This window comes from Penicillium soppii (genome assembly GCF_028829465.1).
Source record: "Penicillium soppii strain IBT 18220 chromosome Unknown utg000003l, whole genome shotgun sequence".
In the NCBI taxonomy this organism is placed as follows: domain Eukaryota; kingdom Fungi; phylum Ascomycota; class Eurotiomycetes; order Eurotiales; family Aspergillaceae; genus Penicillium; species Penicillium soppii.
In genome coordinates, this window is record NW_026643233.1 from 1,988,774 (window position 1) to 2,015,785 (window position 27,012).

Below are 27,012 nucleotides of genomic sequence, written 5' to 3' on the forward strand. Positions count from 1 at the left end.
TACAAACTTGATAGATATGGCAACAACATGGGTAACGCCCGGAATGTATAGAATGAATGAAAGATGCATTGTAAATATTTAGTGGGAGACTTATCAATGCGTAAAAAGCATAGCGAAGTACTTGAAAATATAGCAAAATTGATATAAAGGAATGTAGCAACCGTCGGTAAGGAACAAAGTCATCATTAGGCGAACCCTTGACAGCTCCAGCTACGGCGCAATTCTGCTCTTGGGACATGCTGTAGAGGAAATAGGAACAGGAACTGCCTGCCTCCTACAATAAATGATGCCCGTGAAACAATTTATTTAACAAAAGAAAAGGAGAAGGAGGGAAGTCAGAAAGAGCTGACTTTAAATGAGGTCGGAGCTAAGGTTTATCCGCTTAACCGAACCAATCCGCGCGAGCCCATTTCGGTTTGTTCATTAGTTCAGCAGTCCATTGCATTACATAACCCAGTTACGCAGATTCCGGTGCAAAGTGCTCTCTGAACTCCCCCCAACCCGTCAAGGATATCAATCCCCTCTTACCCTATACCCCCTCACCCTTCCATCTCTGCTTCTTTTCAATGATGCGGCCGCAGCTGTTCCGTGCGGCCGCCCGGTCTCTCCGGGTTCCTAAGGTCACCCCCAGGACCTTCGCGACGACAACCCCTCGCGCGGCCGAGGTGGAACTCACAATTGGTATGTCCAATGTCACTCTAATTCATCCAAATTGATTGATAACTGATGTCATGGCTCTCTAGATGGCAAGAAGGTGTCAGTAGAAGGTAAATATTCCTACAGGATGCCCCATTGGTCTTGTGCTCACATCTCTTTACAGCCGGCTCGGCTCTGATCCAGGCCTGCGAAAAAGCAGGCGCAACCGTTCCCAGGTATGATGAACAAATATCCAACCAATTCTTCTCTTATATGTGGTGCTAACATCTCCCAGATACTGCTACCACGAGTATGTTTCTCCGGTCGAGTCATGTATATTGCTGTTGCTAACACCAGTTACCCAAGAAAACTTTTGGTTGCAGGAAACTGTATGTGCAATTCTTGTCTCTTTTCGAAGCCATTGATGTAGACATACTAATTGCAAATCTAGGTCGTATGTGTCTCGTCGAAGTCGAACGTGCCCCGAAGCCGGTCGCCTCCTGTGCTTGGCCAGTACAACCCGGTATGGTGGTGAAGACCAATTCGCCGCTGGTCCACAAGGCCCGAGAGGGTGTCATGGAATTCCTTCTCGCCAACCACCCCCTCGACTGCCCCGTTTGCGACCAGGGAGGAGAGTGTGATCTCCAAGACCAGTCAATGCGTTACGGTGCCGATCGCGGTCGTTTCCATGAGGCTGGGGGAAAGCGTGCTGTGGAGGATAAGAACATTGGCCCCCTTGTCAAGACCTCAATGAACCGTTGTATCCACTGCACTCGCTGTGTCCGATTCATGAACGACGTCGCCGGTGCTCCGGAACTGGGAACCGCCGGTCGCGGAAATGACATGCAGATTGGTACCTACCTTGAGCAGAACCTTAACTCAGAACTCTCAGGCAACGTCATCGACCTTTGCCCCGTCGGTGCGCTGACCTCTAAGCCTTACGCTTTCCGCGCTCGTCCTTGGGAGCTCAAGCACACCGAATCGATCGATGTCCTTGACGCACTTGGCTCAAACATTCGCATCGATAGCAGAGGGCTGGAAGTTATGCGAGTTGTCCCACGATTGAACGACGATATCAACGAGGAATGGATCAACGACAAGTCGCGATTCGCTTGCGATGGATTGAAGACTCAGCGTCTTACAACACCGCTTATTCGCCGGGAGGGCAACTTCGTTCCTGCTACTTGGGAACAGGCTCTCATGGAGATCTCCTCTGCCCAACAGAAGCTGCAGCCTCAGGTCAATGAATTCAAAGCTATTGCCGGACATCTGGTTGACGCTGAGTCGCTCGTCGCCATGAAGGATTTGGCCAACAAGCTTGGCTCTGATAACCTTGCCCTCGATCAGCCCGGTGGCAGCGCTCCCATCGCTCACGGCATTGATGTCCGCTCCAACTACTTGTTCAACTCCAAGATCTACGGAATCGAGGAGGCAGATGCAATCCTTTTGGTTGCGACAAACCCTCGTCACGAGGCTGCGGTTCTTAACGCCCGTATCCGCAAGCAGTACCTCAGATCTGATCTCGAGATTGGCCTTGTCGGTGAGGAGTTTGAGAGCACCTTTGACTTCAACCACCTCGGTACCGATGTCTCTTCGCTGAAGAGCGCTTTGTCCGGAGAATTTGGCAAGAAGCTTGCCGCTGCCCAGCGACCAATGATTGTTGTTGGCAGCGCTGCTGCCGAACACCCTGACGCAAAGGCAATCTTTGAGGCTGTGGGTGGTTTCGTTGAGAAGCATGCCAACAACTTCATTACCCCTGAATGGCAAGGTTATAATGTCCTTCAGCGCGCCGCCTCTCGTGCCGCTGCCTACGAGGTTGGTTTCACCGCTCCATCTACAGAGGTTGCTCAGACCACCCCCAAGATGTTGTGGTTGCTTGGTGCGGATGAAGTCTCCCAGAGTGAGATCCCCAAGGACGCCTTTGTTGTCTACCAGGGACACCACGGTGACCGCGGTGCTCAACTTGCCGATGTCGTTCTTCCTGGTGCTGCTTACACCGAGAAGTCTGGCACATACATCAACACTGAAGGTCGTGTGCAGGTCACCCGTGCTGCCACTTCTCTCCCCGGTGCCGCCCGTGATGACTGGAAGATCATCCGTGCGGTTAGTGAATTCCTCGGTGCTCCTTTGCCTTATGATGATATTGAGGCTCTCCGTGATCGTATGGAGGAAATCAGCCCTGTCATGCGTCGATACGACGTTGTCGAGCCTACTTCAGTTGGATCATTGAGCAAGGTCCAGCTTGTGGACCAAAACAGGGGGTCCCCAGCCACTGGCGCACCCTTTAAGAAGGTGATTGAGGACTTCTTCTTCACTGACGCTATTTCCAGAAGGTCAGTATCTCATCGCATGTCTCTGTTTTGTTCTTACATTGCTAACTTTATTTCTAGCTCACCCACCATGGCCCGCGCCTCCGCTGCCAAGGCTACTGGAAACCCTGAGACCAACTTCATGGCCGCAGGAGAAATGTCTCCCCAGGCTTTGTACGGCTAGATCGACGTCTATTTTGACCACATTCTGTGTTTCTTTAATGGTTGCAGGCGTTCCTATTGTACCACATCTTAAATTTCCCTCTTGATGTACTGTTTCCTTTTTCATCTTCTGTGTTTTTTTCCCTGTCGTCTTGAACACCCTTCCGGTTTCTGTTGACCTCTTCGCTGTCTTACGATGTCGTTTGGGAACAATCGTGGTGGTTGATTTGTACATAAAAAGACTGAGCCCCTAAAATTCCGAATCCATCGGCGTTGAGGATGATGACTCAGTGCTGCTATCCGTAAACCAGCGTATATTATTGATTAAATGTTATTGTCTGATGTAACCTATGGCTAATCTAGAGCTCATCGTCATCCGTTTCACCGCCAGTTTCCTCTGGGTCTTCCGCTGCCCTAATCGGAGTGGCGCTCTTGGTGATATGCCCAGTCCTTTTGGTAAATGGCAACTCTCTCTGGGGCGGAGCGGTTGCATTTGCTGGAGTCACACGCTTCAGCTGGACAGGCTCATCTTCAGACGAATCATCATCCGTAGAGCTATTGTTCTGTTCGTCCACCGGCTCTGGAGTCGAGTGCTCGTCGTCCGTTTCTTGCTCATTGGCAGGCCCTTGATCGTTCTTCGTTGGATCAACATCCATTCGTTCGAAATCATCGGAGGAGCTTTCTGTATCACTTAAATTGCCAGCACTTCTCTTTGCGGGCTGGGATGTACCCGTTGCTTCTGAGGACTCGGCGGGAATGCGAGCTTGTATTTCTGAGACTACGGATAATCGGTCAACTGGCATGTTCATGGTTCATATCCATGGTATCTCCCACTGACCTTTAGCGGGATCCACAGTGGCCGCTGCCAAAAGGCGCTGTTGGTTACGGATCTTCAGCTTTTTCTCATTTAAAATTTGCACGAAATTTGACACCAGTTGATTTTCGTGCTGGACTTTAGCATGCATAAGCTCTTCAAGTTGTCGATTGAGCCTATTGATGGTTTTTTCAGTAAGACTATAACGACGAGTCAAGTCGGAGACTTGTCCTTCAAGCTTATCTGCTCTAGCCGTGGTAATTCCAGTCCACTCGAAGAGCTCGATGGCTTGTTCATCTTCTTGTTTGAGGGTTATAGTCCCAAGTTTTTGCTATCTAGTGTCAGTCTCCATGCAACTGTAGAGTCTACCGTGAGAAACGAACTGTTATGGTCTGCACTCGCTTGCGTATGGTGATGACGAGCTCTTTGTCGTCTTGGCCGGAGCCCGATATAATGGCCGATACTTCTAGGCCTGTGGCCCAATCCGCGTCATCAGAGGGAGCAGAAGATTGACCCAGAACAAGGGCCACAATTTTGACCCATTCATCATCTGATCCTTGATAATTCTGTGCTCGAAGATCTTTCAGGCGTGTCTGTTTCACTGTGCGACATGAGCTTAAGAATTCCAGTCATGTTTACAACAAAACCCACCCAGATTTACATAGGGAGACTCCCCCTCAGTAGCCGTGAGAGTCAGATCAAGTGGCGCAGGACCGTTATGCGAGACTTGAATCAAAACAAAAGCCTCAGTCTCGTCGGATCTTTCGAACCGCAAAACCCGTGTTGAGTCAGGTGATGACATTTTGACAAGAGGCAAGAGAAGGTATGGAAAAGGTTTAAAGAGAAAAGGTATGTAGTTAGTTATTGTACAGAGTACTACACGTGTAGTTATATGTCAATCGAAAAAGAGAATGTCCTAGGCAACAAGACGTGGTGGAACCACTTGACCAATTTTACCTTTTCTATACGCATTCAATACATATTTCTATACATTCGATACCTATATTCTCTTTGCAACAACCATGTGTTTGGTTATAGCGACTTACTCTCTTTTGATATTGTTGTAGCAGGATAACATTATTACAAGCTGTTTCTAGACTTTTACCGAGTAGACAGCGACATATTACGTACATGTATGTTGTGTATGTATGTATAGTTACAGAGTAGTTATAAGCAAATGTACCTCATCAGTAAGTAGCGGATACCTTGTCTCCACGAAATTAAATGTGACGCACGCCTTGTATTGGCTACACCCAATAATAGTTTCGATTTAGATTACCACCACTGGCACTGGCGCATCAATAGTCGAGTCATTGTATATTATTGTATGTGTATTATGAGAGATCAATTTTAAGCTATAAATACTTGCACAGTAGGATAACAATGATATATCTAGCACAACACCTTGCATATATAGGTACATATGTACATTTGTATGCAGCTATGCACTTTGTGTACATTGTTCTACACGGTGTATTAGGTACTGATAAATAATACGAATATCTTACCTGGGCAGTTGTCCAATATTGTAAAGGGGGTCCCGCCGCAACGATGTCAAAGCATATTTAGCTGCTATACATTTACAGTTGAAAGAGCATTAGAAAACTATTCCAAGCGATATTAAGAAAGACTTGAAGAAGTACCTGAAGAAAACCTGAAGAAACTCCGAAGAAAGGCCCGAAGAAAGATATAGTCAATAAACTGCATAGTAACTTATTGTGTATTGTGAAAACCAAAATTACTGTTGTCACGTTCTCTCGTCTCGTCTCCTCTCCTCCACGAGGAATCCGATCCAGCCACTACCCTTTTTTTCTGTCTTGGATTCTCTGCTACTCTACTGTACCCTTTGGCACTTTACATTCCTGCGTTTCACCTCTCGAGTCGGTGTCGCCAATGCTTGATTGTTCTATTCCAATGTTTTTTGGGGGATCTGGCACTTATCATATTGCCTCGTGAAGCTACATTACTCTCATTCTTAGATATTCACTCATGATCTGATTGCCCCGACACTCTGCTTTGCGACACCTCAACTCATCCCTACTACAAACGACTACCTAAAGCTTTGCTTTTCTCCCCAGTCTTCCGTCCCTCCTAGCCCCATCCACCACGGAATGACGTTCGTATTCGCGCCCCCTGGATCCTCATCAGTGTCGCAAAGCTTTGGGTCTTCTACTTGAGTCAAAGCTGTCTCAGCACGCTTGTACCGACCCTAAATCGCCAACGCTTGTGGCCTCGCCTAATTTACTTCATCCGTCATGGAGGCATTTCCAAAACAACTACGACCGGACCCCGACGAGACGATTGAATGTTGGGATGACGATGACGATTTGCAATTCAACGATGATATTCAGTTCCGTACCGCATCCAGCGCAGGCTCCTTAACCAACTCGTCATTCCGGCCCTCTGGGCACCGAGACTCCATATCCTCACGACGCTCGGCCCGCTCGGATCTCGACTCCAATGCTGGCGACGAGGACTGGCAGGTCCCCCTTTATGATAATGATGAATTTGCAAAAGAAGATGCCATTGCATCGGCCAGGACTGCGGGCATCCCCATTCCTCCAGATATCCCTAAGTCAGCACTCATCGGAGGCACAATCAAACGCTTGTCGACTCGAAAGACAAAGAAGACATTTGTTGACGACTGGTCAGAGGATGTTGAGTTGCCTGGCCCCGAAGCCATCCTGAAACTCCAAGCCCGAGAGACAGTGTTTCCAGATTCCATTCGATTTTTAAGCTCTGCAGCCACCAGCCCAGTAAAATCCACCGCATCACCGTCATGGAATCCCGAAGTTTCGGCGCGTTTGCAGTCTGTCTTGGGACCATTTGAATCCTTTGGAGAAGAAACTGATGGGCTGGAGTTTCCGGACATTCCAACTCTCAAAGCCCCAACTCCTCGATCTCCCCAAAAAATAACACCGGTCAATTTTGATCGGGAGACAGACGACGACTTCAACCAGGATTTCGAGCTTCCTGCGAATCATCAACCTCTGGAACTATCACTTTCGCGTCAGAAAGAAAATTTCTACGTTTCTAGTCCCACTTTGGAGGATTTCGATCTTGAATGGTCTGAGGGAAGCATTGGCATTCGAGTTGGGGGAACTGCCCGGGATGGCCGGTCTGTTCCCAGTTCTTCTATCTCAATTGCCAGCCCCAGCGTTTCGAGCTGTTTGACAGTGGAAAGTGGAGATGATGGGCTAGATGGTATCGTCATTCCTGAAGGACCCCTTGATTTCAGCGCTTCTCTTCAGAAACGACAACTAGCACAAAGCGAAAATACCGAAACGGATGATAACCAAGTGATGCATGTTAATCCCGATGCTGACGACTTTTTTTCTGGAATTGATGTCGACAATGAGAAAGCCTTCTCGTTTGGAAAGCCAGAGTTGAATCCCAACATCAAGCGCAAGACAGAACAACCATGCAGTCCGACTCGTCGACCAGCAACGACCCTGACATTTACCAGTACGACAGGATCTCCACGAACTCGCATCCCTCGTTTGACCGGCCATGAGCGCACCCATTCAACCCACTCAACCCATCTTGAAACTGTGTCAGAGAGTGGCGCTCCTCTCTCCAAATTCAGAACATCACAATCGCGTCTAGGGCATCATTCCTCACAGTCATCAACCTCAAGTCTTCCAATATCCAACGCCAATACGACCTCACCAACTCCTTCAATCTCTGCTCGGCGGGGTTTGGCACCTCGAGCTTCCAGGGATACTGCCATACCCGGGGAGGCCAATTCCACAGCTAGGCGTTTGAAACCCAAGCGTTCTCTGCCATCGATCCGTGGCGTCGGGTCAACTTCTTCAGTACAGACCTCTCAACGACCAACAGTCGACCGTTCTGCCCGCCTTTCCACTTCCAGGCCTAAAACACCAGTGGATCGCGTTATAAATGATGGGCGGTCTCTAAGTCGCAGAGCTCAGGCCCCATTTATGCCAGCTGGCGCATCAGAATCTCAGTCACACCATGCTAGTGTGAAGGGATATCGTTCATCACGTCGTACCAATTCCGATAGCTCTGGTGGCCTTCTTAGTCCACAAGACACATTCACCCGGTTATCCCGATCTTCCCAAAACAATGAGCCCTTTCGTGCTGGGCCTGGCGAGACAAGCACTGATTCTCTTGGCCACTACACAAAACGCACGATCACACGACCCACCAAAAAACGCAATTTCGGCGATGGAACAGAGCTGGAGTCGTTTGATGACCTATCTACGTCGGTTTTGGCAGAGAGCAAATATGTAAAAACTCCCGCCGGCCGAGGTGCTCCCAGATCCGTCCGGAACAGGCTCAGTCAGGGTCGGGTTGATCCCCCGCTTGATCAATCACCTACTCACTCGATGACGTCTCCATCAACCTCTAAGTTACGCAGTCCAACACCACGATTTGCCCAGGATACAAATGCCTCCCGGAATGCAAGAGAGCAGCGTATTGCGTCCTTGGTTATGAGCTCAAAAGCTCGTGAGACCAATTCTTTGTCGACATACAACTCCAACTGGAAGGCCCAGCCAGTATCAAGGATTCCTCCGGCGTCTGGGACGATCAGAAGCCGGAAAGGCAAGCCCAACGCTAAATCGACGTCTAAACCACACTTGATCAAACCCATGGGATCTGGTGTTCAGGATGCCAAATGTAAGTACAACTTTCAACCCATACCCTCCCAATGATTTTCCCAGGCTCACTTCCTTGCTTTTTGCTCTTCAGCTGTGAGGGGCATGCGTTACAACCCTGCGACTTTCCGGTGGGAAGGAAATGAAAATCTGATACCTGATTTCGATCTCACTGCCCCAAAATCACCCAAACCTGCACCGGCACTTATCACCAATGTTGGCACGATGCAAAACGTTCAGACCGTCGGTGGGATGGTCTTTGATCCTCATCGCATGTGCTGGCTTAAGGCCGCATCTGTCGAGCTCGAAGACGAAGATGATGTATTCGCTGGCCTGGATGATTTGGAAGACAAAACCACATTCAGCACCATCCATGGACGAAAATCCGGGGCATTTGAAGATCCCAGTTCCCAAGCCACCGGGGATGATGCAAGTGGCGGTGATTCTTCAGATGAAGGACCTATGACAGAGGAGTTTGATGTTGGCCCGGAGTTCATTCGACGACAACGGGCCGAGGAAGAAAAATGGAGACGCAAAGTTGACAAGTGGGTTGGTTTTGACCGGGGTGATCACACGAACCATTGGAAATGGATCATTCGCGATTTAGTGGGCTTTGATAATAGCTTGGGAAGTTCGACTTAGAGGCTTTACTCAGACAACCCTCGGGAGTCTACATTTCAGGGGCAACTGAGCTTCCAGGGAGCTCTAGACCTTCGCCTTCGACTCGGATACACATGTCCTCCCTTCTCAAATGAACCACAAACACACGAACTTACGACATGAAGACCCCCATTGATTGGCCTTGATGATTTGGCCGATGTCATGACTTTACGGTTTTCTTCACAAAGCATATTCTGAGAACGTCAGATGCTTTTTTGTATCTATATCTTGGTTAGAGTACATACTGTTTAATGTTTAGCAGGGAAATACTCCCTTTTTGTTCCCTCTTCTTCTCCTTCTTTCTTCCGCTCTCTTCTTATCTTTTTGCTTGTTTTTCTTCTTCTACTCTCCTTCTCTTTTTCTTTTTCTGTTCACCATCCTCTCTCCCATCATAGACCCAAGTGAAATTGAGTACAAATCCTCAATGCAACAAATCTCGATACCCGCATATTACAAGGAACATCCATGACGCAGATCGATGCAAGTCAAAACAGAGAGAGGAAAGAAACAAAAATGAAACGCCTCGGACTCGGGGAGATACAGATACAGAAAGTTCAGTTTTATGCAGAGCATTTCCGGGAACATGGAGACGATCAACGGGAAGCAGCAGAGTGACACCGGCTACTAGATTGTCCACTATTCCCCTTTTCAGTTTTCGACTGGACCAGATTGCGATTGCTTTTTTGTCCTGCGAGGGTCCGAACCTTGAGGCGGGAAATTATGAGAAAGTGTTGGGCCTTCAAGTCCGATGGAGTTGATGTCTCACCTTTGGACCAAACGCATGCAATCCTGCCGTCCCGATATGCATTGATTGCCCCCTCATGCGCCTGTCAACTCTACTCGTCCAATCGATTTACTTTGCTGCTTCACCCTCTCCACTCTTGGCTGACATCTTTGTCATTTTTTGTCGACTTGATTATATGGCCACGTCAAATAAAACCCGAAACACGCTTCAACCGGAAGCATACTTGGCAAAGAGGGAGAGCCAAAAAAAAAAGCAAAAAAAAAGAAAAGGAGCTGTGGGACAACATGGCCCAGACACAGTACAACAGTTATGCAACAAGGATTTACTAGAAGAGTCGACTCTCATTGCCCAAGGGCAATGGTATCTTTGTCTCTCTCTCGCTCTCTGGTTGCTTGTCATGAAACTGAGGTCGAGGAATATGCAGAACTTCAAATGGCACATCCCAACCCATGTTCCTTACCAATTGGAACGGCTACTTGCATGTTTCCTCTTTTTGTTATGAAAAAAAAAAAAAAAAAAAAAAAAAAACGCACTTTGGAATCTCCTGCCGACTTTGTTTGATCGGAGGCAAACGTGCAGAGACAAAGACGTCCCAAGGGGAGAGATATGTTCACATCTACAGTGATCCTGCATTAAGTATAGGAAAAGTCGGGGAGATGATGACTTTGCCCCCCCCCCCCGCTGTACTTACTTTTTTCTTTAGGCAAATCATGTCGACTGTTTCCACCCCGGTCATTGCAGTCCTCCGATAGGGTGCCTCGAATACGTTGTCCACCTCCCATCCTCAACGTGGCTCTGAGGCAAAATGGTGGCGTTGATTGACCTTCAGGGCATCGAGGCAGGAATCCGTATCACCTGTGCGCTGTCGTATCAGTCTACACCCTTCTACCTTCGGCGGGTCGGAAAGAATGGACTACGAACCCCAGTCCATTCGCTTGCTCTCTTTTCTTTTTTTTTTCTTTTTTCCTTTTCCCGGGCCCATGTCATTCTCTTCCCTGCAAGCTTTGGTAATACCTATGCTTCCGTACCTTACAGAGCTTTGCTCGACTCGCCTGGCTCCATTTCTTTTTCTCTGTGGAATATTTGCTGTTCGTCTTCCAGGGATGACCTCTGTTGTTTCTGTCCACTATCTGTTTCGACATGGTCTCGTGCTCTTGGGCATCAGCCATGTCAGTCCTGCAACATTTGTCCGATCTTTTTAATAGAATTGCTATCCCGTTTCAAGATAGGTCTCCAGTGACTTATTTCTCTTCTCTCTTTCACTACATTTTATCATCGAGCTGTGATATTATATAGCTCCACTCATACTTTCATATCGGCAGTACTGTGACCATTATTTCTCACATGAAATCTAGGTGGACGAACGTCTAAACCTTCTTGTTGACAGGCTACCATTGCCAGTCACTTTCCCATCGCTTGTACACATCAAAAGAATCGTTACGTCAGCTTTTTTATTTTATTTATCTGCTGTCTGCTTAAGGAAGACGAGGCGAGCTGAACAGTTTGTTTTTGGGCATTCAATCCTCCGCATTCGCAGGAAAATAAAAGAAAAGTCAACTATGAGCAGCTTTGCAAGACGCAACGAGGGGAATGATGCCTTTATTATGAATCACCAAATGGCAGTGCCTGGATCTTATGGCCAACCAGAGAGCCATGAGTTTAAACAAGAAAGCCACGATTTCAACACACATGGATCCGGCTCATATCACTTTCCCCAGCATTCCTTCAATCCATACGGTTCTCAATTTGGGCAACCCTATGGCCCACAGTCTAGCCTGTCTCCCGGTTTACAACATCTGCAATACACCTCGGAACATTCGATTCCATCGATGACAACTCCGGACGATCCTAGGCTACACCATTCGCCACAGTATGTCACTCAATCGCGATATCTTCAAGCATCGAGGTATCTGCCACGCGATTCACTGGGTGATGTAGAGATTGAAAGCCAGGAATCTCGCAACGAGGCGACATTGCTGTCCGAGGCTGTAGTGCCTCCACTCAGCGGTTTCCCTGACGTGAAGGAGTTTGATCAACTCATGCAAAAGTGGGTGCTTTGTGATATGTCTCTCCTATGTCTGAAGCTAATCGATTCTTCCAGCTACGTAGAGGATCTCTCCATCAAGAAGCAAGATAAAGCATTGATTTATGCTAAACGAGCCCGAAACATCAGGACTGTACTGATTGATCCAAAGGATACGGCGGTGGAGTCGGCTCAATTTCGGTATGGGAGGCATTTTCATACATGCAATTATTTGCTTTGCTAACCGAATCAGGTTTTGGGTCAAAAAAATGTTCAAGCTACAAGCTGTGGGCATTGGAGCATCGGATGTAGGTACCTCTTTCCTTCGGTTGTTTTTTTCGGCAGTGCTGATCAAAGTTATTGCAACATAGGGCAGGAAGATGATCTGCCATGAAGGCAAACCGGTTGCAATTCGAGAAAAATTGTTCAAGATTCTCACCAAGGCTCATCAGCAGTGTCAACATGGTGGTCGAGACAAGACTTCTGCGCAGGTCCGACGGATCTATTCATGGTGGGCAAAATTGAATTATATCTATTTATTTGGGATTCTACTAACTGTAGAATTAGGGTACCAAAAGAGCTGATTTCTCGTTTTGTCAAGATATGCCCAACCTGCCAGGTACGCCGTGGAGGCTCGCGTTTGACGCCTCCCAATTCACGAAGAAGTTCCCCCAGGCTCGATATGGTCCCTCGCTCTCCGAAGCTTCCATCGCCCCCAATCTCGCGGCGAGAATCCACATTTAGTGGTCAAATGCATCTGGACAGAACACCGGATTATTTTGGTCATTTGCATGGCCACAATGGTTGGCTAGATGGCCACCAAAATGTTCAAAGCCGCTCAGCCCTGGGCAATGGAGCTCGGTCATACCAAGCTCCAATGGGCAATCTTTCACACTCAATTGCCGGAACATTGGACCCTTTCTCGACTGATTTGTCCATTCCTCCATCTCAGTTGACTTATACGAATGGCTATGTGGCCACACATGGCGCTCCACCCCAGAGGGACTTCTGATTACCCTGGTCTTATGGTTTTGGTGTTTTGTTATGAGTATACCGAGTAGTGTACTCCACAAAAGTGTCTTACTAGGGGTTTTCTCGATTCATCTGGATTCGGTGCACAGGTTCAGGCAATATACCTGAATATTTGGATATGGAAACACTCTAGCAGTAAAATACTATATCAAAAGAGAAAGAGATAACTAAAAAAAAATACAAAAAGAGTCGAATTTCGAACCCTTCTAACCAGGCTGTGACACACCACTGCATTGGTCCGAAACATGACCACGCAGAGATACACACATACATATATAGATTTATATATATATCTATTGATTCTCAGCGTGGGCAAGAGCAGGGAAGATGTTGGCATTGGCAAATCAATTGTATTCACATTTAGACTCAAAGCAACACCTACTGGGAGACATTGGAATCAACAGTTTAACACACTTCAATTTAGTTGAGTCGTGCAGATTTCCCAAGTGATGCAACCGGTATCAACTTTTGATTTTAGTGATCAGCAAATATATTCGGATATTTTCCGAGGCTACTGAACGTGAAAGCATTAATTCATGGCCCATCCACCCGTTGAACTTGAGCGTTGTGGGCTGGCCCGAGAGATGGTAGTTGGTGTTGGATGTGGCCTGGTCATAGCCTTGAGGCTGATCTTAGAGATCAGTGAGCCGTGGTCAATCACTCGGCACAATTTGTTTTCTCTGTTTGCTTTAATATGTATCTCCTAGACAGGAAGCGAGAACTTCTTGCCCTTCAAAACCCTAGAGAGACAATCAAAGTCAGCGCTTGTCCCCCTGGTGCTATTGCAGAAACTAAGCTTACTTGTTGTAGTAGATGTAGAAGAAGTCCGTGTATAGCAGGGTTTGGATAATGCCCGCGAGAATAGGAACAGGTTGGAAGGAACGTTGGAAGGCGGCTTCAGTGAAGTACCGGTACATCCAGTTGGGGATGTAGAGTGCTCGATATAGACCTAGGGCAAACAGGTAATGGGTGGTAATCGTGTCTGCTTCTCCGGTTCGTTGGAGCATAAAGAGTTGGGGCAAAATTGCGACCGATTCCAGCCAGATCGAAAAGGTCCAGAGGATCTGTATAAAGTCAGTTCGGGTCTGCTGACGAGATGTGTCAAGAATATACTGACCTCGGAAACGCGATAGTCGTGTGGGAAAAGGATTGCGAGCACGGCGCTGATTCCCAAGAGGTACTGAACCTTGAAAGTATCAATGTTGGGATCATGCGTGGGTTTGTAGTCGTTGAGCATGAGATAAATGACGTAGGCCGAGGATCCAATGAAGAGAAGTTTGAACGTAGTGAGGTATAGGGACTCAGTAAATGTCCAAAAGAGATCTAAAAGGCGCATGAGCAATAGTCGACAAGTATGTCATGGGAAACCCACCGAGATAACGAGTGATAAAAACGAGGAGATACAGCACCTGTGATTTAAAAGACAATCCAGAACAGCTCTGCACATTGTGTTAGCTGCGAGTCATATATATAGCCATGAAGAACATACGCTAGACGTCTTCATTTTCTGGAGTAGCATGAAGATCGACGCCAGATGGGAGAAATCGGCTGCGATGGATCAGTGATGGTTCTGTAGTTCTCGATTTTGGGGTTTCAAAGTACCTAAAAGCCGAAAGATATTCATTGTGTAGGATTGTAGGATATGCGCGAATTGGTAGGAAAGATTTAGAGAGTCTGGCGTCTGGAGTCAAGAGTCAAGAGTCAAAAGTCAAAGAGTACAAAGTTGTTGACACGGAGGCAGAAAGCGGAAGGGTTAAATTACTTGCAGATCACAGGTACGCGACATGTATTACCCCTGCAGTACCCGGTACTTAAAAGTACCTTTTGATAGGTATCTTTGATACTTAATTTAACAGGTGATATACCTTCTACAGAAGTAGATATATGTACCTTAAATTCCTCACAAGCTACCACATAACTACTTTGTACATACTAACGTAACTAGTAAAACATGACTATTAGTTAGGTAAATACAAATGTATATAGTTATACAGGCATATAATGTTGTAGAAATTTGTTGTAGAAATTAAATCATTGTGTGTAGTAAGTCGTCAAAGGTCATATCTGATACAAAAGCCCATACCTTCAAAAGACAACCCAACAGTAACGCCAGAAAAGCATCCTTTTATGCTCAGAACAGTATGCCACCTCCAATGCTTTCATCAGCCATTCGCTGAAGATGACCTTCAGCCAATTCACTCTTAAGGGCACAGATTGCGCTTTCGCGGTCCAATCGGTCCCAATCCCGAAGCTCCACTCGTTTAGTTCTCTGTGTTTCTGCAATTTGCTCAAGGAGTTTTTCTTTATCCGCATCAAGTTGAGACAATCGCTTCTCCACAGCGGGATCCAGGAGAGACGGAAGACTCTTCCCTTCTGGAATGAGAGTACTCAGCCCTATTAGATGATTCGGTCCCCTTTGGACTGAGGATTGAGTTGTAGATGTAATATTGGGTTGCCGCGAAATCGAATGCCGGAACCCTCCACCTGGTGTAGGGGGCGAGAAAGAGGCTCGGGGGCCTACGGGCGGACCGTGTGATGGTGCAGCCGATCCACGGCGTACCGGGGGATTGCCTGACCAAGGTTCCCGTGAGCCAGGTCCACGGCGAGGGCGCGTCGGTGCCGACAGTAAAGAAACGTTCTGAGGACCACGATGCGGGTTAGATGGCGGTCTTGATCCATGATAAGGTCCGGACGGAGGTTGTGACAGAGGGCTGGCGCTGTGATTCTTTGGCTGGGTTGGAATATTGCCGCTAATTCTGGGTCCGCTCGGATGGTCATGAAGGGCTTTTTCAGTAACCGAGGAAGGCGAGATAATACCATCAGGCATCCGATCCTCATAATCTGCCCGCTTGTGGGAGCCGGAAAGTTCCACGTCGTGGAATTGATCCCGGTAGGGCGATCGGCCTGTGGGTTGCGAGGAACGCTGGAACGGCGCTGAGTAAATTGGCGATCGACTCCGAGGTCCATTGGTTAGGAAACCTGCCTTCTCTGCAGCTGACGGTGAATGCCGTGATAGCGCACCAGATTGTGAGGACAGAGCTTGTAGAGGTGATGTACGATTTGCCCCATCCGGCAGGGGATCAAGGCGGGGAGCATGGGATGGGCTCTGTGATACCAAGACATCCGGTTGTCGTGATGAAGATGAGTTCGACGCTTTATCGATATTCAGAGCTACGGGGCCCTCTCGCCTAGCCGGGCGGATGATCTGACTACCTGGGGTTGTATCGCGGAGCCGTCTCGGACTGGTACGAGCACGAGATGCGTCGCGTGATCTCCCATCACTGAACGGCGATTTTGAGCGCCAAGATTGTGGCGGTGATCTTATTCTTTCATCTCTTCTGGGTGAGAATCTTCTTGGTGGAGAACGCCTTCTTTCGTAGGAAGTTGGGCCAAAGTTTCTTCCAGGCGGAGTACGAGAGCGGCGCCGGAATGCTGACGGGGAGCGACTTCGTGGGCGCCCATACCCTCTATTAGATGGCGGAACCCATGTGTCAGCCTGTGGTCGAGAGCGGCTTCGTGGTCGAGGAGAACGAGTGCGTGGTGGCGAACGTCGGTGACGAATTTCGTACCCACGCGAAGGTGAGCGGCCAGTTCGCTCAGCCGGGCGATAGCTTTCTCCTCCTCTTCGATCCTCAAATCTAAAGAATTGAACAAAAAATCGTTAGAAAGGTGATCATGTTCAGATGTTCAAGTTGCGACGAACCTTCTGCGATCCCAATCCATTGTGCCCAAAGGCAAGAAAGAAAAATAGAGAGACCTTGAACAGAGCTTTAATGATCCTGAGTGAGAAGAGGAAATCGAAAGCAAGTACAGTTGTCACAAGAGTACTTTTCTTGTTTCCTCTTCAAGGAGCTGAAGATTGAAGAAGAGCCCAAAGTCGAGACGATTAAAGTTAAGCTAAACTCCTTTAGGAAATAATCCACACCTCCATACAATTACTTTTGTATATGTACATTCTAAACAGCTCTCTCTCTCTCTCAAAGTATATATATGGATATTTGTACTGATTATGAATTAATCATTCAAATTTGTCAATAGTACATTACAGAGATCATGTTCTTGAACATAAAATAGTACATAATAAAAGAAGGTAGCCAAAACACCGATGCCCGTGTGACAAGCGCCCAAATTAAACCATTAGCGAAATTGGAATTAAGACTTGGTTCGTCTTTCTTCTTCCTTTCGCAATCTTTTGCGGCTCTCCTGTGCAATCATGTCACTTAGGTCCTCTTGAAAACCCCAACTCGGCTGGTTTTGTTGCTGTCTCTGTGTTTCGTACATGCTTTGAAGACTTTCTTTGCTAATGCCGTCGCCGGATTGAATCGCATCCAGATCGACAGAAACTTCCACATCCCCGGGCTTCTTACGCTTTCGGGTTTGGTCATCAGCACCGAGTACCGGAGGTTTTCCTGATGAACCACTGAGATCGTATGCTCTATCACCACCAAAGAAGCCTTCCACATTGGTTTGTCTTTCGGGTATCACTTGATAAGCACTGCGGGGGTGAATAGATTCCTCGGTTTCGGTTCCACGATGGTGCTTGCGCACATCAAACTCCCCAGCAACATTTTCAGCAGCGACAAATTCGGAGGGAACTGTCGACTCCATGCCACTGGGGGTTTGCAGACCGCTAGGAGAGCGAGTGTCTCCTTCCGCTTCGACTTCACTGTCTTCCTCTTCTTCATCCTCGTCCTCTGCCTCGCTCTCCGCCTCAGATTCTTCTGATTCCTGTAGTTCTCCCCAAAGGTCCTTCTCAATCGGCTCTCCTTGTTGGGTTTGTTGCTGGGGTTGTAGCACACCGAAGATATCACCGCCATATAATGGGCGGTTGTGCTCATCGACTGGTGGCTTACCATATCCTCCCGGATGATAACCCCACGTCGCCCCAGGTGGAGGGGGGGCATTCAGGCCCGGAAGTTTTAAGGCTGGGTAAGATGGTGGAGGACCACATCGTTGTTGATTGACTAGCCATGGAGGAGGAGCTCCCAGTGCCATACCCAAAGCCTCCCTTAGTTCGTCACTAAATTCACCGGGGCGAAGGTGCTTAAGGTTGGTCTCGTATTCTTTGCCCTCATAGTAGATCTCGCCATAGCGGGTCAACTCTGGCTTCGTTTGGAATCGGAAAAAGGCCTCATAGAGCTTTTGATAATCGATATCCAACTTTCCCATCTTCGGCTGGACTCTTTCTCTTTGCTTCTGTTTCAAGGAGGACTGTTCTTGCTTCTCTAAAGCGGCATCGCGCATTTCGGAAATTCCGGTTTCCTGTATGAATTTGGGTAACGCAAATGGTGCTTTCTCCACTCCTCGCTTGGATGAAAGGTACTCTCGTTTGAGCGACCAGTGAGAAGGAACAGGGACCACGTTGCGGTGGGCCTTGATGTGAATTAGGAGGCGAGGATCGGGGGCAGAGGTGTCTGTCCACTCGACTATTTCGGGTTTCCGGACCATTGCCTTCAACTCGGCAACGGATAGTTTGTTCATTTCTTTTCGTTTCTTCTTCGAGATCTTCGGCTCGCTTTCTTGCTCTTCATCAGGGATGTCATCGCCGTCGTCGAAAAAAACCTGGGGTTTCTCAGACTCCTTGGTTGACAAGTTATCGATCGCTGTTTCGTCGAATTTGCTAGCGACGTCCTTGTACATTTCCCACAAAGAATCACTTGGCTCGAGGAGATCATCGCTGGGGTCAGCCGGTGATTCCTGTGTAGTGGAAGTTGACGGGAGCACCTTCGTTGTTTCTTCTTTATCAATGGGTAATGGTGCAGGCTTCGCGTATATTAGTAGAGTGCCAATTGATAATGCCATAGGAGTTGAAGTGATCAGGGCTCACCTCAGCTTTCTGTGCTTTTTTCTTAGCCCTTCTAAGCTGGTTCTTGCTCTTGGTCGGTTTCATGATGTCTGTAAGGATTGACAGCCGCGCTAGAGGCGTGGCAGCCAGTGAGGAAAGCAGGATAATACGCAATGAAAGGGATAAAATTGATAACCTGTGTCGAGGGGAGGGCGTGATATATCAGTGATCAAGAGCGCGCGACCAACCAGATTATGTAGTGCTGTACATGTTGGTCACGTGGCTGACCGCCTATGATTTTGCCCAAGTGCAACAAAAGTTGAAGGCACAAGATTCTCAAGATTCTATAGCCATCTGGATAACTACGTAAGTATCTCTCTCTCTCTCTCTCTCTCTCTCTTCAAATTAAGATAGTATTTATCTCTATTTCTACCTGCTGCGATGTCTATACTTGCATGTTAATTAACACCAGACTCTATAGCCCTAAAAGACAATGGTTAGGGTGAATTTGGCAATTTTCTAGTCCTATGATGACAAGGGTGCACTTGGTATAAGAGATCGAAATCATATTGTACAAACTTGAATATGCTCATTTTGGTAATCAGCCTATTCACGGGGACTAAAAGACAAGAGACAACAAGAAACAGGAGGCAGGGCGGAGCTGCGGCTAGCGCAGACAGCATTGTACAAGCATTATACAAGCTTAATAACACAGAATGCTGGATGAATAGGTGCTGATATTCACCCGGTTGACATAGGTTTATTGAGACTGAGGGGAATAGATCATTTCTTCTTTTTCGCAGACCTCGATTCTATACGAGTTAGTTTTTTTCTGGCAAAGGGAAGGATCGGAGAAACTACCTGCAGCAGTTCGCTTCTTCTTAGGTCGGCCCTTTCCTCGCGACTTGGCGCTGTGGATGACATTTAGTAAAAGTTTCGATTTTGTCTGTCTAAGGTAAGAGATACACTCACATCTGAATAGCTTCTTCTCTATCGTCTTCAGCCTCGTCGAATGTCGTCAATCCGAGAGGTTTGTAAGTATTTTGTAAATCGCGGAAAGTTACAGTTTTCTTGGGGTACCAAGCCGCGAGAGCCGGGCCACGCAATCGTTGTCTCAAAACCTTGTTTCCCAGTCGCAGGCGTTGGGGGTTGAAATTAAGGGAGAATATGCGGCATTGGGTCTTGAATATGGCAATCTGTCAGCACAGGATCAAGAGGGTTAGAAAAAAACGTGTACGAACTTTGACCAGATCCAAAATCCGACTTTGTGCCATTTTCCTCAGAATGTTGACCAAACCATGAAGGGGATACAAAGGCAACTGTTGACCATTGCTGGAGGATCTTATCACAAGATAGTGAAGTTTGCGGGTACTATCATGTGACCATCTTACACCGCCTTCTAAGTATAGAAGGGAAAAAAAAACATACATGTGATTCTGTTGAAACGAATAGATGAATGGTAGTTATTACATAACAAGTGATATTATCATTTGAAAGCAAGGACACAATGGGCTCAAGAAATCCGAAAGATCCAAGGGTGAGCGCAAACATGAAACGAACAGCATCTATCGCTGGTTTCACCAGCTCACCAAATCGATCAAAGGTAAATTAAATTACACCCTTTCGATTCAAAGCGTATTACTGACGCGCATCCAGCTTCATCACTCAACTGGACCCTCGGATATGAAATCTTCTGTCACTGGAGCTTTAGCTAAGACGAGCAGCAATTCTCGTCACGTTCTTCTCCAACAACTTGTGCAAGAAATATCTAATGACCCCAATACAACTGGCGCTGATCCAGAAATTATGAGCGCAGTCTCAAGGCTAAATGAAGCATTTGGTCGGGCCAAAAAGCCATTACCACCCGGGGATTCGCTTCGGACTCATCCAGATACACAGTCAAACCACAGTGAATCCAATATGCGTACGCCACCCCCAATCCTGGATGGTAGGCTAGAATCGGCGGTCTTTACCCATCCGGCTATGAGCAACAGCAACAATGCGACATACGACCGACTCGAGATTCTCGGTGATGCATACATTGAGCTGATTGCAACCAAAATTATCTGGGATATGTTTCCAGATTTACCTGCGGGTCGAATATCACAGATTCGGGAAACTCTTGTCAAAAATGAAACACTTTCGGGCTTTGCAGAAAACTTCGGGTTTGACCGCAGGGTTTCGGTGCCACCAAATTACAGCAATCAGTCCAAACGATGGACTAAAACAAAGGGTGATGTCTTCGAGGCCTATATTGCTGCGATCATATTGTCCGACCCAGACAACGGATATGAGTCAGCTGAAATGTGGCTGACTGGTTTGTGGATGCCCATTCTCAAGGGCTTGGGTCATCAAAAGGGCGAATTGCGCTCTAAAGAGGCGCTCGCCCAAAAGATCATGGGTAAAAATGTGAAACTGGAATACAATGAGGAACGCCCGTCCATACAGCAGAAAGGCGGCACTCAAACCTTTTTTATTGCTTTATATCTCACGGGATGGGGGTGGACTCGGAGGCTCCTTGGGACTGGGCAGGGCTTGAGTAAAGCAGCAGCCGGCGACGAGGCGGCTAAGAAGGTTTTGTTGAACAAACCACTTCTTCTCGAGATCATAACAGCCAAAGAGTCAGGGTGATCATCAATTTGATGATATGTACGAATAGTAGAAAATTCCTATGCATAATCTGCTGCTTGCCTACTTTTTGACGGGTTACTCGCGCCGTTATATACGCTTAGGGATATATCTGATATACTGGGTGTCCTGAGTAGACCTCGCCCTCACCCGCAACAAGTCACCCAAATTGGAATTATGAACCGACCGTATGCGGGTCGGGGTTCCCTTATAGCGAATTGGGAGCCGACCCTCAACCCGCATTGCTCTGCCAAGATTTAACCTTACCGACCCGCGTCACCCACAAATGAATGATTATTTCCTAATTGAGCTGCACGAAATAGATGATACATCTGACAAACTACTGTTATTTACTGTTGTTTTATACAAACTTCTCTCTACTCACAAACAAATTCTTTACAACTATATATGACTTAGGAAATCATCGAGTATATCTTCTTTTTGGTATACCTTATACTAGTTTTAGGGGGAAATGAACTAGAATCTATTAGTTTATAGTGGAAGGAAATTTTAGTAGTTTGTGTGTATTATGAGAGACATATATATTCTAATTTATAGGTATAGAGTCTATGTTTCAGACAGATTCTACTAAGTCTTAATTACGAGCTAAAAGGGTAACTCGGCGGTTAACCTCTATAACCTATAAACATATAGCTAATTAAATATAAAAATTCCAATAAAGTAGATCTATAGATGTGATATATCTTTCTATAGCGTCTAGGACTCTAATATCTATATAGTTAGTCGCGTGCTATATCTATTTGTAATGGTCTTTTAGACCATACAATATGTAAGAAGATTACCAGGTCAGGGGTGATCAGCCTGTCAATCCGGTAAGATACGATGATGGATCGGTAATGAATAAGTGGAGGAGCGTCAACGATATAGTATTCTTGTACAGAGACTAATTCTTGTTCCCCAGATAGGGGCCAGGGAGTTATCCCCCTTTTATGCCCCGTTTGGACGAAGCTCCCAGGGGCACATTATCTCTGTCGGTATCACTTATTGCGATTCCATCTTCGTTGGTGACACTACGTCCGAATCCTTTTCGTAGACGGAACATTCCCGTTACATGGTCGGATCCATTACTCCTCGTCCTGCGTAGCCTCATTAAAACCAACCAGGCAAAACCCTGATGGGAAAAGGCTAAAGGTTGGAAAGAGTGCTTGGCAGTCTTGGTGATCTGTCTCCTATTGTATGATCCCAAAGACCGTTACAATAAAGATAAATTATAGAAAAATTATATATACTTTAATAAAAGACCGTAAAAATATGAATAAACTTAATAGTCTCAATAAGAAAGCGAAATAAATATAAATTTATAATAACTTAATCTTAGATAATAATGCACTTATATAAAAAAGGAGAAATTAAGATTTATATCTCTTTTTTATGGAGAACTTTATATTCTAAGATTGCAATACCTAGCTTGATACTCCGGAGTTTTAATGTATAAAAGCTATAAAGAAATTTATCTTAAATTAGTGATAAATTGACCATAAAGCGGCTATAAATTGAACATAAAGCGGCTAAAAACAGAACTACTTCAAAGTTTAGACTAAGGGCTTATCTAAAACTTATCTTGACTTTAAATGTAAATTATTTAAATTATTATAGAATGATAAATAATATAATAGTTTTATAAGGTTGAAAGATATCTCAAATCCTTGAAGAAATGTTTTTTAAAAAAGACCAAAGAATAGTTAGTATATTGAGACCTTTTTATAAGATACCTTATTGAATAATATTTCTTAATATGTTAATAATTTATTAATTAAGTTAATATAATATTAAGATATATTAAAAAAAAAAATTTTAAAAAATTAAAAAAGATTGAGACATTAAAATAATAAGTAAAAATAAAATAAAGCTAATTTATATAAAATCTGAGTCTAATGATACCAATAATAAGAAGAAGAAGAAGAAATACAATAAAGAATATTAAAATTAAGGTTAAGGACATAGAATTTAAGGCTATAGCTATAAAGGAGGATCTTATTCCTTATAATAAGATAACTCTAAAAAGTCCTTAAAATATAAAAGAGATAAAAAAGACAATTCTAGTATTACTTTTTCTAACTTTAAGAAAAAAGATTGTTTATAAATAATTACCTTGAAACGGACGAAATTATTATATTGTTAATTTAATAACTAAAAAGGCGAAGATTAATATATTTAGTAATAATAGTAATGCTTTTAAAAAGGTCTAACTAAGTAAATAATCTTATTACTTTACCTTCTTACTCTTTAACTAAGAATGTTATAGTTATACTTAGCAATATTTGAATATATATATAAATTAAGATACTAATAACATAGAGATAGATATAATAAACAGATTATTTACTATTTAGGATTGTTATTAAATATTAATATTATAAGATAAGTTAATATAAATCTAAATAAACTTATTTAAAGATACTATACTTTAATTCTTTCAAAGTATTACTTATATTTAAAGTAGATATAATAGTATAAGATAAAGATCTTATAGTTTTTAATTAGAATATATACTTCTTTAGCGAGCTATATAAAGCTAGTTAGAAAATTTATAAAATTCTCCTTTAGTTTTATTTTTAATTTATAAAACAAAGTATATACCTTAGCCTTTTTTATTTAAATTAATAAATACTATTTTTAAATATATAAAGATATCTTTTATATTAATTTAAGGAGTAATTATTTCGGGATCTATTTCTAGTATAATAGATAGCTATATCTTTCCTTTAGAATAGCTTTAGATATAAGTTAGTTTATAGATTAGATTAGGATAATAATCTATATTAGTAAGTAGTTTATATTAGATTATTATTTATTAAGTTTCGAAGCGAACTTATTATTACTCACTATAAGAGTATTAAGTATTTAAATCGTTTTCTAAATATAAAAGGTTATAGTTATAGCCTTTATAATTAGTATATTACGTCAATAATTTCTTAATATAATAACTAATATAGTATCTTATTCTTGGTATTTATTACTATCTTTTCTTTATCCTTTATAATTATTAAATAAGCGATTACTTTCTCGCGTTCTTTATTAGCTCGCTCTTAGAGTATAATACTTTCTTTAAGTTCTTTACTAATAGTATTCTCCTTAGCCTCTAAAATTGTTAAATTTAGTTTCGAGCTCTTTATACTTCTTGATCAGTATTTTAAAGCGTGATTACATATCTATATTAAGTAAGGGTATTACGTACCGTTAGTAAGTTTAGACATAAATAAGCTAGATCAATACTAGTACTTTAGCTTCGTCCTTATATTAATAGCGAAAGGTTAGAGGAGAGGATTTTAATTAAAGTCCGATTATATATAGTCGTTTCTTCTTAATTATTAATACTAATAGGCCTCGTTTACTAGCTTTAAGTTATATAAGGAGTCTTCTTCTTCGAATTAGTTATTCTTATTACTAATTAGTTGGTTTTATTGATCTTTTCGGTTTAATTCGGAGGTCTTAGCTCTATAATACTAAGGAACGAGAAGTAGGGTAAGTAAGACTAAAACTAATTATAATAATAGTCTATATCATCGTACTACTCGATAAGGTGTTTTAGTAATATTTAGTATTATATTATAAGCTAAGTCTTAATGAAAAAGAGTATATTTAACTAAAGTACTAAATATAAGGAAGGAAAGAAAGAAGGAGAAGAAAGAAATAACGCCTTAAATAATTAAGGAAGTAATGCCTAAGGCATCAATCAAATCATATAAATCACGTTCTATAAAGACGGTAGGAGACGATAGAACCGGTTCTAGATCCATGATCGTGAATTCTTCGTGACATCGGTTATAATAAATTTAATACTAATACTTTTATTTAGTATATATATAGTTAGACTTTTTGATAATAGTTATCATAGCTTACTTTATCTAATTTAATACCCGGTCTTATCTATATTATAGATTTATCTAAGTATAAGTTTATTCGTAGTAACGAATATATTAAAGCGATTATACTAAGCTATAATTAAGCTAATATCTTCGGCGGCTATTCTTTTTAGTTATTAAAGCTGTTATATAATCTATTTAAGACTACGTTATAATAGAATCCGGTATAGAAAATAATAGACCTAATTTTATTTAATAGCGTAGTTCGCGATATATCGCGCGAGACTAATATTAAATTTATTTATATTGAATAGTCTTTATATTTAGTAGATACCTAGTATCGTCTAGTATAGTGATTTAGCTAAATAAAGCTTTTTCCTAATCTTTATGAAGTGCTCTATTTATTAAGATATGGTTTTTATAAGATATATAACCGTAGAGCTGTCTGTATAGTATGTTATATAAAACGTTAAATTCCTAGGCTCACGGTTTAATTTTAGGCTTTCTGCGGTCATAATAAGCCTAAATAGCTAATTCTAGTTATAATTCTAATTCTTAGGTTTATTAGGTAGTACTTATATAATATTGTAAAGATAATGACTTTTAATATTTAATACCTTTTTTCTTAAAAACGATATAAGTAATAAAGCTAAACTATAAAATTAAAGATAAAGAATTATTAATAGTTATCTATACTCTATAAATATAAAAAATCCAAACTCAAAGGGATCTTAACTTTAGCGGTTTAAAAATTTAATATATTATCAATTATTAAAATACTTTATAACTTCTCAATGAATAAATTAATAATAAGTCTAATCAAGTTAGTAACTTTCTAAATTTAGGTTTATAATTAAATACTAACTAACTAAGGAAAATACAATAATAGATATCCTTTATTAAGATATTAGTTAATAGTTTATGTTGATTTCAAAATGTTATTTCGAATCTTTATTAATATTATATAAGTAGCCTTATAATAAATAAGTCATAGATTTAATTATAGATTATATTAAATATACTAATATAATTAGCTCAAAATTAAAAGAATATCAAGAAATAGCCTAAAAGGGTAATATAATATAGACTATTAATAATAAACTTCTAGAAGTACTTAATTAAGAAGACCTTTAAGCTCGCTTACTAAATATACTATATTAATAATTGATAATCAATTACCATAGTATTAAGAAGTTAAAGAAGTTAGTATTAATAAGATCTTATTAACTTAGCTAAGTAACTAATATAGAAAGGTATATTAATAGCTATTTAATATATAAATAAATAAAGGCTTAAAGAGATCGAACCTTAAGATTTCTCTACCTCTTAAATTCTTAAAAAAGACTATAAGAGTATATTATAATAGATTTCTGATTATTCTTAAAAGATTAATGTAGAATTAATATAGTAATCGTTATTATAGGCTCTCTATTAAAAAGGTCGATATTTATCTTAGATTATAAAAATACTAATATAAAAAAGATATTTATTAATCAATAATATAATTTATTTCTTTAGTATCCTATTATTAATTATATTAAACTAAGGTAGTTAGTTTATTTTGGAATTTAAATTAAATTCTATTAAATTCCAAATCTATAAAAGAAGTTATCGATAACTTATTATTTATAAACTAATTAATAAAATAAAATTACTAAGTAATAAATAGTATAAAGACTATATCCTTATATTAAGTTTAACTAAGATAATTAATTAGAATATCTATTAATAATAGACTTTATAATATCAATTTCATTATAAAAGATATTAAA

The 27,012-nt window shown here is 42.9% G+C and overlaps 9 protein-coding genes across 9 annotated transcripts; 4 read left to right on the plus strand and 5 right to left on the minus strand.

The window, feature by feature from the left end:
• Window positions 1–569: 569 nt before the first annotated feature.
• On the plus strand, window positions 570–3,129 carry N7529_002887 (putative NADH-ubiquinone oxidoreductase, subunit G; the record flags this gene model as incomplete). Its single annotated transcript, XM_057238415.1, has 5 exons — window positions 570–681; window positions 744–767; window positions 948–1,025; window positions 1,088–2,969; window positions 3,027–3,129. The coding sequence occupies 5 exons, from the start codon at window positions 570–572 to the stop codon at window positions 3,127–3,129; spliced, it is 2,199 nt and encodes a 732-aa protein (XP_057101026.1).
• A 337-nt stretch (window positions 3,130–3,466) lies between these two features.
• On the minus strand, window positions 3,467–4,723 carry N7529_002888 (uncharacterized protein; the record flags this gene model as incomplete). Its single annotated transcript, XM_057238416.1, has 4 exons — window positions 3,467–3,885; window positions 3,946–4,252; window positions 4,305–4,522; window positions 4,573–4,723. The coding sequence occupies 4 exons, from the start codon at window positions 4,721–4,723 to the stop codon at window positions 3,467–3,469; spliced, it is 1,095 nt and encodes a 364-aa protein (XP_057101027.1).
• Window positions 4,724–6,176: 1,453 nt separating this feature from the next.
• On the plus strand, window positions 6,177–9,182 carry N7529_002889 (putative cytokinesis regulator (Byr4); the record flags this gene model as incomplete). Its single annotated transcript, XM_057238417.1, has 2 exons — window positions 6,177–8,562; window positions 8,635–9,182. 2 exons carry the CDS (start codon window positions 6,177–6,179, stop codon window positions 9,180–9,182), a joined length of 2,934 nt encoding a protein of 977 aa, XP_057101028.1.
• Window positions 9,183–11,504: 2,322 nt separating this feature from the next.
• On the plus strand, window positions 11,505–12,712 carry N7529_002890 (uncharacterized protein; the record flags this gene model as incomplete). Its single annotated transcript, XM_057238418.1, has 4 exons — window positions 11,505–12,169; window positions 12,222–12,276; window positions 12,340–12,459; window positions 12,536–12,712. The coding sequence occupies 4 exons, from the start codon at window positions 11,505–11,507 to the stop codon at window positions 12,710–12,712; spliced, it is 1,017 nt and encodes a 338-aa protein (XP_057101029.1).
• A 991-nt stretch (window positions 12,713–13,703) lies between these two features.
• N7529_002891 (uncharacterized protein) lies at window positions 13,704–14,624 on the minus strand (the record flags this gene model as incomplete). The annotated part of the gene is made up of 6 exons (XM_057238419.1): window positions 13,704–13,740; window positions 13,802–14,064; window positions 14,118–14,323; window positions 14,373–14,439; window positions 14,490–14,548; window positions 14,603–14,624. The coding sequence occupies 6 exons, from the start codon at window positions 14,622–14,624 to the stop codon at window positions 13,704–13,706; spliced, it is 654 nt and encodes a 217-aa protein (XP_057101030.1).
• Window positions 14,625–15,131: 507 nt separating this feature from the next.
• On the minus strand, window positions 15,132–16,723 carry N7529_002892 (uncharacterized protein; the record flags this gene model as incomplete). The annotated part of the gene is made up of 2 exons (XM_057238420.1): window positions 15,132–16,638; window positions 16,704–16,723. The coding sequence occupies 2 exons, from the start codon at window positions 16,721–16,723 to the stop codon at window positions 15,132–15,134; spliced, it is 1,527 nt and encodes a 508-aa protein (XP_057101031.1).
• Window positions 16,724–17,152: 429 nt separating this feature from the next.
• On the minus strand, window positions 17,153–18,890 carry N7529_002893 (U2 snRNP complex subunit CUS1; the record flags this gene model as incomplete). Its single annotated transcript, XM_057238421.1, has 2 exons — window positions 17,153–18,763; window positions 18,828–18,890. 2 exons carry the CDS (start codon window positions 18,888–18,890, stop codon window positions 17,153–17,155), a joined length of 1,674 nt encoding a protein of 557 aa, XP_057101032.1.
• An 863-nt stretch (window positions 18,891–19,753) lies between these two features.
• Window positions 19,754–20,059, minus strand: N7529_002894 (mitochondrial 37S ribosomal protein mS33; the record flags this gene model as incomplete). Its single annotated transcript, XM_057238422.1, has 2 exons — window positions 19,754–19,981; window positions 20,027–20,059. 2 exons carry the CDS (start codon window positions 20,057–20,059, stop codon window positions 19,754–19,756), a joined length of 261 nt encoding a protein of 86 aa, XP_057101033.1.
• A 233-nt stretch (window positions 20,060–20,292) lies between these two features.
• On the plus strand, window positions 20,293–21,416 carry N7529_002895 (ribonuclease III; the record flags this gene model as incomplete). The annotated part of the gene is made up of 2 exons (XM_057238423.1): window positions 20,293–20,388; window positions 20,442–21,416. The coding sequence occupies 2 exons, from the start codon at window positions 20,293–20,295 to the stop codon at window positions 21,414–21,416; spliced, it is 1,071 nt and encodes a 356-aa protein (XP_057101034.1).
• Between the last annotated feature and the right edge of the window lie 5,596 nt (window positions 21,417–27,012).